At 34.5% G+C, this 18,266-nt stretch overlaps 1 protein-coding gene and 1 long non-coding RNA gene across 2 annotated transcripts; both read right to left on the minus strand.

Annotated features, from left to right (window-relative positions):
- Positions 1–2,040: 2,040 nt before the first annotated feature.
- On the minus strand, positions 2,041–17,675 carry LOC138307281 (ecdysteroid-regulated 16 kDa protein-like). The gene is made up of 4 exons (XM_069247935.1): positions 17,520–17,675; positions 16,092–16,199; positions 3,128–3,300; positions 2,041–2,208 (listed from the first exon to the last, which is right to left on the minus strand). The coding sequence occupies exons 1-4, from the start codon at positions 17,590–17,592 to the stop codon at positions 2,119–2,121; spliced, it is 444 nt and encodes a 147-aa protein (XP_069104036.1). The 5' UTR covers positions 17,593–17,675; the 3' UTR covers positions 2,041–2,118.
- Positions 7,862–11,452, minus strand: LOC138307282 (uncharacterized). The gene is made up of 2 exons (XR_011205963.1): positions 11,312–11,452; positions 7,862–8,544 (listed from the first exon to the last, which is right to left on the minus strand). It is a non-coding gene; the product is annotated as an uncharacterized lncRNA (long non-coding RNA).
- Positions 17,676–18,266: the final 591 nt, after the last annotated feature.

Consider the following 18,266-nt stretch of genomic DNA (forward strand, 5'->3'; position numbering starts at 1 on the left):
ATATGAGTGAACTGTCTGTTATATAAGTGAACTGGCTATTGTTTTAGTGAACTATCTGTTATTTCAGTGAACTGCCTGTTGTATTATTGAACTGTCTGTTATATTAGTGAACTGTCTGATATATTAGTGAACTTTCTGATATATTAAAGAACTGTCTGTTATATTAGTGAACTATATGTTGTATTAGTGAACAGTCTGTTGTATTAGTAAAATCTCTGTTATATTAGTGAACTGTATGTTATATTAGTGAACGGTCTGTTATATTAGTGAACTGTCTGTTATATTAGTGAACTGTCTGTTATATTAGTGAACTGTCTGTTATATTAGTGAACTGTCTGTTATATTAGTGAACTGTCTGTTATATTAGTGAACTGTCTGTTATAATAGTGAACTGTCTGTTAGTGAACTGTCTGTTGTATATGAACTGTCTGTTGTATTAGTGAACTGTCTGTTATATTAGTGAACTGTCTGTTATATTAGTGAACTGTCTGTTATATTAGTGAACTTTCTGTTATATTAGTGAACTGTCTGTTGTATTAGTGAACTGTCTGTTATATTAGTGAACTGTCTGTTATATTAGTTAACAGTCTGTTATATTAGAGAACGGTCTGTTATATTAGTCAGCTGTCTGTTGTATCAGTTTTTTATTTAATATTTGTTTAAAACTATATATTCTTGAAAAAAATAATCTGGTATTAAGTTCTTCACTTAGCATTAATATCGGTAATATAAATTTAGGGAAAGCCTTATGAGAGCCCAGCTGTTGCGTTTTGTTGTTCTTAAAGCAATAACTTGTTACAAATGCTAGTATATAGTCGCTTCGAATGTAGAATGGACAATAGTCAGGTCAACTTTGAATGTTGCCCGCTGTCACGTCACAAAAACAACGAGTTACAACGACGTAAGAGTTACCTCCCATGAACCATCCGATGAATCATTTTCTGATTTGATTATATAATTAGAAGCTTTGACATTATTATATTCTAGGGATCAATCGTTCAAACTGTCCCCTGATTCAGTAGTAGACAAAAACACAGAATAATAACACAGAAAAATAATACAACGATTGCACTTACGCTGCATTATCCCAGAAAACAGGAACAATTCCCTGTCTTATATTCTATGAATGTGTAAACGTTTGGTATTGTTTACTACATGGCTTGGAGTACTGACTTACTGAAAACGTGGATATTTTGGTGAGTGCTTAATTTCGCGATTTCCACGCATAAAACTTCTTTTGCTATGTTGTTTTTTCGCGATAGATTAAATTTAAACTTCTAACAACAACGTTCATACATGTTCAAAATATTACACATGGGAGGAATTTTTTCGCAATTAAGTGGCTTTTGCGTAATTAGTGTAAATTTCCCTCTCGCTTAATTTACCACGTTTACAGTAAACGATTTTCATAATAGCCTTGTAAAATCGTGGCGTTGAAGATATTTGAATATATATATATTCAACGTGGGACATTTCTTTATTCACTTTATGCACAAATACGTAAATTAACAAAATACTTTATAACCTGTTTAAACCGGCCCTCGTCCAATCCTGATCCCTGTCTATCCCGACGTAACTTATTCCAAATTTGCATATTACAGAGTTATCTGCACCAGCGGGTAGTTATTAATTGTGACGTCATGTGTTTGCCAGCGTAACGTCATACGTTTTGGAGAAAGCGACGTGAATTGTGCTCACAAAATAATGACGTAACAATCGATACCTACCCGCAAGGGAGCTAACCATGTAATACGCAAGGACGGAATAGTATTTTCCTTCTTTATTATGGTTCTTAAAACCTGCGAAATCAGGACATCTGACCCTCTACCGACCAAATATGCTAGTATTCGGGTTAACAAATCATGACAGTCTGTAGACTTTCACTTACCAATCATTATGCATGTATTTAAAGGGGTCAAAGTTCACGGGTATCCAGTCTAAAACCCAAACTATGATAATAAAACACTTTGGAATATTGTTGAAAAAAACCAGTGTTATTATAGAAAAAGGAAAGAGTACAACAAATTGTTAATGATAATGTATAAAATTTATTACAAACATATCTATAATTCACTAATATCACGTAATGCTAGATTTACAACATACATGTTTGATTGCTTAACTATCGGTAACTATGGCGGGAAATATTATGCACAAAAAGTCTTTTTTGCTATCGTCCAGAACCGACAGCTTAACCAAAAGGGAAATCTGAAAAATAAAATACAAATGAATATTTTTTTTATATTTTAATTGAAAATTGAATAAACATTATAATTATTATTATTATTTTGTTATTTAGTACAGTTTGTGATGCATCACAGACCCTGACTCATGGTTTGTATGGATAACTTCTACCCATATAAAAGATTTATACAAATGTGTACGTTCTGAATAGTAAAATTCTCCCAGAGTTCATTGCGGTCTCCCATGATTCATTGTAGTCCTCTGACAATGACTCACGGATTGACCGTCTGATGACCTCGGTTCACGTAAGCATTAAAGTGAAAATCTAACGATATATGGATGCAAATTAACATTAACCTTAATGTAAACACTGTTATAAGACTCTTTAATATGTGGATAGGAATGATATGGATATTATACCCGAGGATTATAATATGTAATACCCGGGGCTTATAGTTTGTGAACTCGAAGGTAGAACATCACTATCCTTCTAATCTTATCCACTTTCAAAAGGGTAATTTTCTCAAACACCGACGTTATTATACCGTTTGTAAATTATTATACATAAATATATATCAGTGATATTTATCACTTTCTGAAATTATATAGTCGACAGAGTTATAGAGCTTGAACTAGCATTAAACATTCAGGTATAAAGATGTACATACCGAAGCGATACATATATGTATCTAGAACTGAAAACCTATGATATACATAAGGTAAACTGCCTCAGATACAATTTATATTATGCATATTGTACATTATGTTTCCTTTTGAATACTTATGAGAAGTTGTATAAAAACCTATGGTTTTATAATGCTTGAAACATTTTGTGCGAATCTTATTGCCCACGATATATGCGAGATTTAGTCGCACATTAAATTATGCTGATTATTTTTGCGAGATCTAATCGCATTGGACGTTGAAGTGGAGAAAAAATTACCGTTGGGTAGGACTTGGCGACAAAAATTGTGTTCTTATATTGTGAGACAGTTCCTGACTTGATTGGACAGACGAGATTATTGTTGGAGCAACAGTCCTCGTGTCCTGGGAATTTAACCTGAACTCCAGCTATTACACCAAATATGGCATTTGTTGGATGAGACATGTCTTCAGCTGAAAATAGATACATTCACACATACTTGTAAAAACATTTTTGACTTGAAAAACAAAGACAAAAACAACAATTTTTCTTTCATAACACCTAAAAAAAAGTCGTTTCTACGGAGCCCGCGAAGGGACATGGAAATATATTTATTAATCCGTGCACACGGTTTGTCAATCCGTCCGCACGGTTTGCCAATCCGTCCGCACGGTTTGTCAATCCGTGCACACGAATTACTAATCCGTGCAGACGGTTTGCTAATCCGTGCACACGGGTTACTAATCCGTGCACACGGTTTGTGAATCTGTGCACACGGTTTACTAATCCGTGCACACGGTTTGTCAATCCATTCGCACGGATTACTAATCCGTGCACACGGTTTGTCAATCCGTGCACACGGTTTGTCAATCCGTCCGCACGGTTTACTAATCCGTGCACACGGTTTGACAATCCGTCCGCACGGTTTACTAATCCGCCTATAATTAGACTAGATCTATGCACTGGGATTACTATCTTCACTGGACAAGGGTTCAATTCAATACTTAGGGTTTACACGGACTTGTATTAAGGATTACACGGTCATATAAGGTAAGGACATGCCACTTTCTCTTATCTAACCTTTTTGGTCAATTCTTTGTGTTATTTTGTTAGGGAGAAAAGCTGTATTCTACTTCTTACTTCGTGTTAATGCAATCAAAATGATGTGAGAAAACATACCAGGTGTACAATTGTCACGTTTTTCTTCGAGTTTATACGACGTTCTTATACAATATTGTTAGAAGATAATGGCTTATAATTAAATCCAGATTTTGGGATACATATGATAAAATGTGGTATTACAGTGTACTGTCTGAAGTTTATGCAAAATATTGTATTTTTTCTGTTACAGGTATGGATGTACATGTATGCCATTGGACAAGCGATATTTCGTCAAATATATCCATAGAATCGCTTGATTAAAAATCATAACTTTAGTTTTGATGTGGAATATGTACATTGGTCATTGGAATAAATCCTTTAAGTCCTTTTAGCAACCCAAAGTTTCTGCAAGCTTAAAATACCCCTATAGATATTATCCACGTTGATACAACGGGGTTAATATAAACTGTTAAGTACAGTGCAGATAATTGTCAGAAATAATGAATGATCTTAGTTCCTGACCAATGAAGGGACTGTCTTCACGGATAAACTTAAAATAATTGAAATGCGACGTATTTAAAATTAAAGTAATCCTGAAATTTTGTGTAAATTCAAGTGAATATAAGACATCGTTTTAAATAGATGGATCAACGTCTTAGAATGTGACGTGACAGTCGGGGAAAACAGTGTACGTTCGATGTATGAGTAGTGCCTTATTATGCCATAGCCATCGAAAAGCAAGTTTCGAACTGGCAATTTATATAATTAGGGGCATCATGCCAGCTGACGCCTGATTCACAGGGACATGAGAATTAGTTACACTTTATATAACCATGGACACACCAGAGTGCCCACAGACCATTTTAGATGTTTTAGAGGCTAGATAAAAAAAATAGGTAAAAATCATACTCTATAGTTTGGTATCAGTGTCTTAGTAACTCGGGCTACCTTGCTTGTCGGGACATTACTCGGTTGTCTGACCGATTGGAGCCCTACTCTTTATGTTGTCATTATTCAAGAATGCTACATATGTAATATCAATACCTATAATTCATTCTAAAGTTGCCGTAGCTATCATATCATTTCTAAACGCGTGCACAATATAGAAGCCTAAGAATTAGTTAAAGGAGAGTTGCCAAGTGGTTCAGATGTCCTGACATATTACCACACTACCTCTGGATCGCGAGTTCAAAACTTTCTTCCCTATGTATACAACTGTATACATTACAAAGAGGTATGATTTTTACCGATTTTAATCTAGACCCTTAAAATATATAATATGCATTGCCATCCAAAAGGTCTGTTACAAGTGTCTAGATTCTGTATAAAATAGTTTTGACAAAAATCCATGTGTAACAAAACGTCCAATATAACGAGTTTAAGTACATATGGACCACCAAGTCCCTGTGGTCAAGGATTACGTCCTTATAGAAAACAACCAACTGTACTGTATTATCAAAACAGAGGAATATTAGTTAGCTATTGAGTTCTATAATTAAAGTCTAGGTTCTCATATAACACTAGATAGAACAAAAATGGGTCCTTCTGCTCAAACTCCAACCAGGGTAGCTATATTGAATTAAGGCGCATTATGCGCTAAAAAATCCTGAAATTCTAATATTTTACCTATTCATTATCAAAATTGATATTTTGAACTTAAATCTCAATATGAATTTCCAAATTCATATCATGGTTATCTAGGAATAATTGCCTGTCAGAAAACATTTTTACTTTTGAAATTCATAATTAGCCAGCCAATCAGCGGCCGGGTTAAATTTTATCCTGGGCTCGTATACACAGGGGCCATTTCGAAGGTCTTTTTTCATTTTGTTGGTTGTTCCCTACTGTGGTTCACATCGTGTACAAGAAAAATCGCTGTAGTGTGTGGTGTATAGATAGGAGGCTGCGAAGAATCACTTCATATTATAGATTGACGAAATACAAGCACGAGTTTCATGTTTTCCCATTATTCAGTCAATATCCTATCTTTAACAAAGCACATCATAATTTCTACAAGATAACTTATTAATCTTTACTCATCCTCGATAACCCAGGGGTTTTATATCGACCGTGGATATATCGTCAGTGATAGCAACCCATGGAGTATCGAGGATGACCGCCCCTCACTGGGCATCCTTTTTTTGCGCTGAACCATGCAGGTAAATTGATGTTCTTGGAATTCTCAAAATCTTACATTTTCTCCCTTTAAATGTTTTGCATATACAGCAATAATGACCATATAACAATGTAGAAAGCAATGTCATTTACAACGGCTAACAAACCAAAACCAAATCTGACGCCGACGCCAAGGCGATTCCACAAAACAAGGAATGTGTACCTAAATACTCTATGGTGTTTTACCAAATTCTGTAAAACATTGCTGCACACAACGATGTGTATGGTACATGTATATATTTAAAAAAAAACAACAACATATATTTGTGCCTTTCTGTGTTAATTAAGTCATATGTGCCTGTATATAAAGAATAACACAGTGCTTGGGATTTTGAGCACAGGTATTCGTCACATCTCCTCTATATTCGCCAATGTTATCCACTCCTACTTGAAAGTACACGCACCTCATGTTTCGAAATTTGTTACAACGCTCAGCCGAAAAAGTTCAAAGAATATTACAAAAATAACATTGAAGCTAGTCCGAACTGTCTTTATAAGGTCGCAGCCCTTCGTACATGAAAATAAAGAAAAAACACACTCTTCAAAATTCAATCCTACACACTGACAGCTTCAGTTTGCGGCCGCCATTTTTTTTTATCCACTGTCAAAAAATCTCATCAGCGGGAATGCGATGTTTGAAGTCAGCTCATTATATAATCAAGCGATTCAAAGCCTTTTAAGATCCGACGAACGTGATCATCCGACAGAAGCTCAGTGCTGTTGCTCTTTATTTGCAAGCGTTCAAGTGATAAAGTAACGTCCAATATAATCACCTGACCAAAAACGGCATACCTGTTACGGAAATAAAAGTTTCTTTCTTCTCTTATGTGGGTTTCCTTCTCAAATGGGGATTTTGGGACAAGGATAGTGTATGAATATATATGGATAAAAAATAAACAAAAAATTCGGCTCCGTTATTTCCATAAATTGAACTTTTTAACATTGCATAATTTATGCTTACTGAAGCCTTCGGTCATATTACCAAACTTGATATCGTCTTTAGACGTCACATTGTCAGATTGGTTCCCAGTCGTCAGTAAGCCCAACACAGGGATCTGATAATTAGTTACAGTTTATAGAAATACAGGTTACAAGAGTCGGTGTTGTTGCATACAGAATATATTCCACAGGGTGAGTTACTTGTTAAAAGTTACGAGCTTGAACTCGAGTATGGAAAACATTGTATGACCTGTGTCTACCACAATACGTTTTAAAGGTCTAAATCTTACATTTGTCTTATACATATACACCATGTAGAGTATGATTCCAGCCGATTTATTATATAAATCTATACAACGACTGAAAATGGTTATACATGTCTATAAACTAATTAATTTGCAGATGCCTTTGAGCTCCAACATTCGGACAAGGACAACTGTACAATTTTAAAAGTGAACGAATCCATGTACAGGTTGATGTTAAGAAACAAACAATATATTGTGTCCATTTAATACTAGATTATTGTACATGTATTTCACCACTATATGAAGACGGACCATGTTACAACTCATTTAAATATTTCTAATGTAAATATTTATATATGTACAGGTCAGCATACATACACTGATTATACATGTAACAAAAAATGTGAAAACGTAGCCAAAACAAATCGATTTATTGTGACAATCAATCAACTATCATTTGTAAAATAATGAGATACATTTGTGTATCAGTCAGCGTATATACATGTTTTTTTTTATTAAAGTCAACAATAAATCCATGGAAAATATCCCGTTTGACATAAAACCCCAAAACATGTACCTTTTCGAAACACCTTTTATTTTAAAAAATAGGAATATAAAACGAGACTGATAATTTTGTAGAGTTGCAAAAGTTAATTAACACTACACTTATCATCATCATCTGAACAATTTAAATAAAATGTTCACCTTCATAACGCGGGTCGTCTTATGCTTTCCGCCTCGTTGTAATCATCGTGCGTTAGTTGACTATCACTGTGTCAGACGAAAAAACAGCTCAATGAATATTTTCTTCACATGTAGTTTTAAAGAAACATTTTTTTTTGAATGGCAGTGTTCATTGGTCTTGGTCCAATTAGTGGCAGTCGCGCGATGTCTTTCACCTTGAGTTCGAAACCTATGTGGAGTGGGGCAGTTGTCAGGATTTTGAAACATATCGATGGTTTTCTCCCAATACGTACTCTGGCTTTATTTTATAGCCCTGTCTGATCTTATCCTTGATCACCAGACGAGCGTAACATTATTTTAAGGACAATTAATAATATGGTTAACTAATCAATGTCAGATTTTAGATAGAGCCATTTTAGCATCACATTGAAACACAGTCAACCGATATTCTTCTTAAAAACTTTGGTATCGTTTTACCACCAGTATGTCGTCTCTCCGTTGAGTTACACAATAATATTTGACTACTTTTTCGCGTAATGGAAGCACGTGTCATTGTTTTTGAATTGCCGTCAACTGGAATATAAAGAAGAAATTGTCTATTACAGTACCTGAACCGTTTAACGTTCCCAGCCTAACGCAAACGCATCGCAAAAAAATCGTCCGTTAGCTAACGCTAACGATTGCTAACGCTAACGATTAACGATTAACGATAAACGATTAACGCAATACCGGCTAACGATTAACGATTAACGCAAAACGCAAAACGATCGGCTATGATAAACCGGAAATACCATTGTTATAATCACGGACACGGCTTGACGGTAAATAAATTACGGATCTTGACGTTCTGAAATACAAACGAAAGTACAAGAAAAACTGGAGTATGTTCGGGATTAAAGTTTCTGTATATCATATAAACATTTGCCTATGAAAACTATATGGACACGATGAAGTCAAAGACGACAGTACTCAATGCAAAGTTTCCACTTTACATGTACAAAATGTACGTTTACAAAATGAATTACATGTGCAACTGTGTGTATGGAGAAAGAATGGTATTATTCTAAAGTGTCATTTTACCCGATATTTTAAGAAATAACAAATTATTACAACATCTCTTTACTGATAATAACACAATGAAGTCAAACACGACTGTACTCGATACGAAGTTTCCACTTCACACGTACACGTACGTTTACAAATTACGTGTACAGCCGTATGTATTAAGAGATAATTGTATTATTCTTAGTGTCATATTTGTCCGACATTTTAAGAAATAATAAACAAATTGTTACAACAACACTTTATTGATAATATTACCGTCACATACTGGTACTTTAAATAGTATCATGGTATTGAAATGACGAATGAAACATTTTCACACAAACACATTTAAAATGCAGTAAATCAAATTTCCATCTATATGTTTGATTTCTATTATCGATGTTTCATAACTCAACAATTGTAATAATTAACATCTTATAGTGTTTCCCGCATCAATCACAAGTTTCAGGGTTTTTGTAGATTGTCGAAAGGCTCTTCCGCTTACCATGGAAAATTGTATTCTCGGAATATTTGTTTCATAACGGATTACACGCTGTATATTACATGTACTAGGGTGTGCATTCATAAAAGCCCATTGCTTACAATTGACTAGGCATCGATTTTAGGGTCGTACATGTACATTTACAAATGCACGTACATACGCCACAGCTACTGTAATAAAGATTGAACATTTCACCATTTGCAGTTCTCTCATTTTATAGTTCATGCATATAATAAAGATATAAAGAATGAAAATATTTCACTTCCAGTTATTTATATTCAAATTAAGTCAATTATGCATAATCATTAATAACAACGACGATGAAGATAGTGATGCACATGCATACATGTATGTACACTGAATATTATATACTGTAAAATTGCATTGCGACAATTTTCTACGTATATATGTAACTGGTGTAAGAAATATAGTTATTTGATCATATTTCACATCAAGCAACTCTTCAATTTACAGTTCAAACAAATTAATTATTCATACAATGTATAAGTGTAAGTTAATTCTTTCCAACGTAATCTATACTATAGGAAAGCATATTGCACACATCAAAACTTAGAAATACGACAGTACATATATGGACGTGAAATGTACTGTCACAGTGTACGGGGCACAGGTAATTATATAAGTTGGGTATAAAGTTAATCTCCCTCCCAAGAAGGTGTTAATTACAGGTGAACTCCGCCCGTGGCAAGCTACAGGGGGTCGACACAAGGTAACACCAGTCGTGACCTATATACCTGTACAGGTAAAATACCCGTGCGCGTCATGCTGGGAATTGAAAAGATTCCAGTTACAAATAACAACGGGTGCCCGTGACTGTCCAGTTTTTATTGATATGAGCTGATTTGACACGCGTACAGTATGTGTGAAGGCTTACAATGTAACGTACCCCTGCACAGTTCGAATTATCTACACGTGTTCTACATGTAGTTGTAGGATTGCAAACATTTACATCATTTTATTCCATTTTCATATAAATAAAAGTACTAATAAATTGCGTTTAAAAATATGTACATGTAAATGACAAATCTCACCTATTCCTCGTGTTCAAACTCGTCATATTAATGATTTTTAAATTTCACGAATTTATGCGTTCTTCGTACATTGATAATATTTAACATAACAAGAACAATATTATGCAGCGTGTCTGTAATAACATTTTTATATTTTTATTATCTGTTTTAGCTATTTTCTTGTGTAATCTATCAGTCGTCGTGGATACACGAAGCGGTAAACGTAATATCTTAGTAGATAAAAATGAACATTATATCCGGATCGTCAAAGCATATCACCGGCATTTGGTTCTATTTTTAGTGGTTAACGTTAGCGGAAGTCGGTCCTGCTAACGATTAACGCAAACGATTTCTAACGCAAACGATTGTAAACGCAACTAACGATTAACGATTGCTAACGCAAACGATAACGATTAACGATAAACGATTGCTAACGCTAACGATTGCTAACGGAAATAACGCAAACGCAAACGAAACGCAAATTTGGGAACGTTAAACGGTTCAGGTACTGTAGATGAAGTACATATATACATGCATTGCGTATATTCTTTTTAATATTACTCTTGACTCTGTGATCTAATTATTTAAAATGTTAACATCGACTTCTAAGCATACTTATAACATGACGTTTACTTCATACTTACAAATTGAAAATAATCAATAATCTGTAGGCATCAATTAAAAAACACATTAAACGTTTTGTAAGATACGTGTTTATAGGTCTCCATTGTATTATCCATTAATTAAACCTAGATTTCCTTACCTCATGTTGCCGCCGTGCCCTCTATAATCAATTGACTCGAAGGTAGTCGATGGTTCAATGTTCTATGTACATGTCACGGTTTGATAATATAACAAATAGACAAACCGTGTGCACGGATTAGTAAACCGTGCGGACGAATTGACAAACCGTGTGCACGGATTCACAAACCGTGTGCACGGATTAGTAAACCGTGTGCACGGATTCACAAACCGTGTGCACGGATTGACAAACCGTGTGCACGGATTGGCAAACCGTGTGCACGGATTAGTAAACCGTGTGTACAGATTGACAAACCGTGTGCACGGATTAGTAATCCGTGCGAACGGATTGACATACCGTGTGCACGGATTGGTAAACCGTGTGCACGGATTGGTAAACCGTGTGCACGGATTCACAAACCGTGTGCACGGATTCACAAACCGTCTGCACGGATTAGTCATCCGTGCGAACGGATTGACAAACCGTGTGCACGGATTAATAAATATATTTCCATGTCCCTTCGCGGGCTCCGTACGTTTCTGATTTTGATTTGCTTATTCCTTTTGTCTTTTAGAAGATTAATAGGGAATTGTATGGTATGGTATAGCGTAGATTGAATTCTCGATATAAGGATAAACTTGAATGATTTAATTTTCGATGTTACACTCATTTCTTTTGGTTAGATCTTTGAGGTTATTTTTCCATAGACCGAAAAAAGTGAACGTCATGTAATATGATGTCATATATACAGAATGTGTACGCGAAATATTTTAAATGCGACACGGTCATTGACCAGCCTGATAATGGATAAGATATCAATGCGCCACAACTCAATTTGACTTATTGTTAGAAAGTAATATCAAGGAAATCAATGCATAATTAGTATCTCATTGAGTTATTAAGATTAAATCATAAGCATTATTCTAAATATCTTTTGGGTTTATAAAGTCATAGACAAAAAACGACCGGACATTCTTTTTCATTGACGCTTCACTTTTTTTTTTTTTTTTTTTTTTTCTATCACTTCATACACCCAAAAGATATTGATAATAATGCATAAATAGACTTTTTGTCATTGGCCTATAAAACACATATTTAGGATGTACTCTCCTCACACCATGTTTTATCGAGAAAACACTCTGGGTTACAGTACCTGAACCGTTTAACGTTCCCAAATTTGCGTTTCGTTTGCGTTTGCGTTATTTCCGTTAGCAATCGTTAGCGTTAGCAATCGTTTATCGTTAATCGTTATCGTTTGCGTTAGCAATCGTTAATCGTTAGTTACGTTTACAATCGTTTGCGTTAGAAATCGTTTGCGTTAATCGTTAGCAGGACCGACTTCCGCTAACGTTAACCACTAAAAATAGAACCAAATGCCGGTGATATGCTTTGACGATCCGGATATAATGTTCATTTTTATCTACTAAGATATTACGTTTACCGCTTCGTGTATCCACGACGACTGATAGATTACACAAGAAAATAGCTAAAACAGATAATAAAAATATAAAAAATGTTATTACAGACACGCTGCATAATATTGTTCTTGTTATGTTAAATATTATCAATGTACGAAGAACGCATAAATTCGTGAAATTTAAAAATCATTAATATGACGAGTTTGAACACGAGGAATAGGTGAGATTTGTCATTTACATGTACATACTTTTAAACGCAATTTATTAGTACTTTTATTTATATGAAAATGGAATAAAATGATGTAAATGTTTGCAATCCTACAACTACATGTAGAACACGTGTAGATAATTCGAACTGTGCAGGGGTACGTTACATTGTAAGCCTTCACACATACTGTACGCGTGTCAAATCAGCTCATATCAATAAAAACTGGACAGTCACGGGCACCCGTTGTTATTTGTAACTGGAATCTTTTCAATTCCCAGCATGACGCGCACGGGTATTTTACCTGTACAGGTATATAGGTCACGACTGGTGTTACCTTGTGTCGACCCCCTGTAGCTTGCCACGGGCGGAGTTCACCTGTAATTAACACCTTCTTGGGAGGGAGATTAACTTTATACCCAACTTATATAATTACCTGTGCCCCGTACACTGTGACAGTACATTTCACGTCCATATATGTACTGTCGTATTTCTAAGTTTTGATGTGTGCAATATGCTTTCCTATAGTATAGATTACGTTGGAAAGAATTAACTTACACTTATACATTGTATGAATAATTAATTTGTTTGAACTGTAAATTGAAGAGTTGCTTGATGTGAAATATGATCAAATAACTATATTTCTTACACCAGTTACATATATACGTAGAAAATTGTCGCAATGCAATTTTACAGTATATAATATTCAGTGTACATACATGTATGCATGTGCATCACTATCTTCATCGTCGTTGTTATTAATGATTATGCATAATTGACTTAATTTGAATATAAATAACTGGAAGTGAAATATTTTCATTCTTTATATCTTTATTATATGCATGAACTATAAAATGAGAGAACTGCAAATGGTGAAATGTTCAATCTTTATTACAGTAGCTGTGGCGTATGTACGTGCATTTGTAAATGTACATGTACGACCCTAAAATCGATGCCTAGTCAATTGTAAGCAATGGGCTTTTATGAATGCACACCCTAGTACATGTAATATACAGCGTGTAATCCGTTATGAAACAAATATTCCGAGAATACAATTTTCCATGGTAAGCGGAAGAGCCTTTCGACAATCTACAAAAACCCTGAAACTTGTGATTGATGCGGGAAACACTATAAGATGTTAATTATTACAATTGTTGAGTTATGAAACATCGATAATAGAAATCAAACATATAGATGGAAATTTGATTTACTGCATTTTAAATGTGTTTGTGTGAAAATGTTTCATTCGTCATTTCAATACCATGATACTATTTAAAAGTACCAGTATGTGACGGTAATATTATCAATAAAGTGTTGTTGTAACAATTTGTTTATTATTTCTTAAAATGTCGGACAAATATGACACTAAGAATAATGCAATTATCTCTTAATACATACGGCTGTACACGTAATTTGTAAACGTACGTGTACGTGTGAAGTGGAAACTTCGTATCGAGTACAGTCGTGTTTGACTTCATTGTGTTATTATCAGTAAAGAGATGTTGTAATAATTTGTTATTTCTTAAAATATCGGGTAAAATGACACTTTAGAATAATACCATTCTTTCTCCATACACACAGTTGCACATGTAATTCATTTTGTAAACGTACATTTTGTACATGTAAAGTGGAAACTTTGCATTGAGTACTGTCGTCTTTGACTTCATCGTGTCCATATAGTTTTCATAGGCAAATGTTTATATGATATACAGAAACTTTAATCCCGAACATACTCCAGTTTTTCTTGTACTTTCGTTTGTATTTCAGAACGTCAAGATCCGTAATTTATTTACCGTCAAGCCGTGTCCGTGATTATAACAATGGTATTTCCGGTTTATCATAGCCGATCGTTTTGCGTTTTGCGTTAATCGTTAATCGTTAGCCGGTATTGCGTTAATCGTTTATCGTTAATCGTTAATCGTTAGCGTTAGCAATCGTTAGCGTTAGCTAACGGACGATTTTTTTGCGATGCGTTTGCGTTAGGCTGGGAACGTTAAACGGTTCAGGTACTGTACGATCCTATCCATGACTATCCTTAAATGTTACATGTATCGTTGTAATTATGCCATGGAAACATGTAACTCGAATAACCTGTTTGATAGGATGTATTCTATTCGTCACGATTTTATTTTAAAAAGCTCGACTCAAATACTATAAAAGCTCAAAGTGTCAAATTTTCCCCGTCAATGTAGATATAATGAGGTTTGGCAATATACAATTATCTACCCGTTTCAAGGTGGATACGGTGAGTTATCAACCCGAGGAAACGATATAGTTTGCCAATCAAACGACTATACAAATATCAACCATTGTGATAGTGGCCATAGGCCAAGACTGAGGCTACAGCTTAGAGGGTTAAAAATCACTGTAAAGAATTAACAGATGTCAATGTAAATACTAGTTTTATTATTATATGACCAGTGGTTTTACTGGGTTTTTTAATGGCCGATTCGTATTTTAATATTCAAATACAATATCAAACCCAAAATAAGCGGCGAATAGCACGTCAGGCACGCTAGGTTACTGGACTGAGACGAGATACCTCTCGCGAGTCCCGTTACCTGTGTCAAGAGTAGATCGAGAGAATCTCTCCTTACATGTGAAGGCATATCAACTTTTGACGGTAAGTAGTACCCCGATATATAACGTAAAGGGACATTCCGAATATAAGACACTTCCAATGACATGTTGAGCTTTAACGCAAAAATTTCATATCTTTACAATCTAAAACAAACTACAAAAATGAAATATGTTTGCAAAATGAAATATTTTTGCGGAGAACAATGACAGAGCGTAAATAGGCGAGAAGCCATCTTTTAAGTTAAATGTGCCATAACCTGGCGAAATATGTAACATACTACTATTTTCAGTGATTTATTTCATTTTATAATTATAACATTATTATAACATTATTTTTATAGTGACATTATAATTATTGACATCACTATAAAATGTGAAAAGTAACTGTTGACCACAACCTAGCTTCATGGTTTGACCATGTGTCCTCATTTTACGGCTCTGTAGACGACGTAAAAATAATGATTTTTGGAAATATTGTCAAAATTCATTTTTAAAGCTTATTCAACTAGTTTGGTGGTGAATAACAGATAAAAGATCTTCGTGATTCGTAAATATGACAGTTAAGGCACATATAACTTTAAGACGAAGAACAACTTACTTGCTGTGAAATTGACTTGCAAGCTGGCATTTGTTCCCCGTATAAGGTGACAGGGCTCCGCTGTACACCCATTCACGTTAACAGACTGGATCGTAGCTCCTGTAGATCCTATAAAAACATTCTGTCAGTATTTTGCAATCAAATACATATTTTTTATCAATTATTATCGTAATTATATGAGGGAAAAAACTTTAAAATATAAAGTATTTATTTTAGTACAATACATAAAACCTATCATAAATTACAGAGTCATGGGAGTAACTCATTTAGGACAATTTAATTGAGTAAGAACACTGAATCCGGCAGTCCGGAAAATTCGTAATCCGTATTGTTTAGGCTGGAAACGAAGGTGTCCGAATTATCGAGGTTCCACTGTATATTTATCTATGTTTGTAACTAGTTAATCACACACTCTTACGTAAATTAATTTTTTTTTGTTCTTTAGTAAAAATCCATTGTCATGCGTCTTGTTTGTATCATATATTGTACAACAATACATGGCATGTGTAGTGTAAATCTTTGAATGGTTATAACATTGACAAAACCCATTAAAGGTCCACAAACTTTCTGAAACAAAAGTACAAAGTTTCTCAAAAACAACAATAACATAAGAAAATATATATCGCATAAGATAATGTAACAACACCAAAAGAGTGCAAGATTCCCTGTGCAAACTTTTTGATTCATTTCGCGGTTTTGCGGTCTGGCGCAGTGATTGTCAACTAACGCTCGTTAATTATGACGACGGCGGGAAACATAAGAAGACCCGAGTTCTAAAAATTAACATTTGATTTACATTATTTAGATTGTTCTGATGGTGACGATAACTGTAGTATTAACGATAAGCTAATAATTTCTGATACTCTACAAAATTGTCAACTTAGATTTTCATTCCCATATTGATATTAAAATTATTTGTGCCATAACTGTGTAAAAATATTTTTCGTCGGTAATGTATTGAAAGCCATCAGGTTTGATGAATTCATTGTAAAAATCATTCAGAAGAACACACATGATGCTTATACTTTACGATTACTAATAACACAGTAAAAATATGAAATAGAATTGGAGAGCACACATTTGTTTCATGCTCTGACCGCATGTACTCATTTTACTACATTGCAAAAGTTACTATAATGATTTTTAGCAGTACTGCCAACAATTATTTTAGCTTTTATCTTTATCTGTAAGATGAACATCTATACATCGTAAAATAATGTGATTTTAAATGTTGTGATGGTGAATGAAATGTAACTTTTCTTGGTTATTGAGCATGAAAAAAATGGCACACATCATTTTAAAGGCAGTTTCGGAAAGGTTATCATGAATTTGGGCACACCCTATATTTGAACTTGGGGTCAATGATAATGAAAATGCCTATGCTCATTTGTAAAACAATATCTGTTTACATTATGATTAAGAACTTACCACAGTCTTTGAATGTAATGGAACCAGCAACCGCTGTAACAGTTGAAAGAATTGCAAGCACTGTGAATGCCATGGTGGAGATTCTTGCAGTTCAATGAACGCCTTGTGTGAACGCACATTTATAGAGTTATTTGACCTCGACACTCATGGCTCGCCCCACATCGTCTGATCAAGAGCTTTTCGGAAGTACGGTCTTCGCATGGGCTCACCTTACGAAGTCACGAGGTCATTTAGTAGTCACCTCATCGCAATGTCCGATCACTCGTACGAGATGGCGACTTGTATATCATACAATATATATAATACCATCGACCTATTGATACACTGATAATAAGACCAGATTGGACAATCCGTGATCAGCGAACGCTAACATAACGGAGACAAAACACAAAGTCACAGCAGCTAATAATACGGTAAGTACACAAAACATCATATAAATTCGATTAATGACACCTTTATTGAATATACTCCACTGCTGACAAATAGGTTTTTTTCTTTATAAAAACAATAGGAGACGAATAAGTCATTTTGTTCTGTTACAAAAATTGCTCGCTTTACACCATTACCAACATTGAAAAGTTTGAGCTTCCAATTTTAAACCAAAATAGAAAAATTAAAAACAATTAATTGCACCCAGAAAAAAATCCGTAACAAATATTTTTTTTATTAGTTTTTGAGTTAATTAGACTTAAGAATCTACTGTAGATAAATTAGTTTTTTACCTATACTTTATTTATTGATATCTCA

The sequence above is a fragment of the Argopecten irradians genome, chromosome 14 (assembly GCF_041381155.1).
Source record: "Argopecten irradians isolate NY chromosome 14, Ai_NY, whole genome shotgun sequence".
Classification (NCBI taxonomy): Eukaryota; Metazoa; Mollusca; class Bivalvia; order Pectinida; family Pectinidae; genus Argopecten; species Argopecten irradians.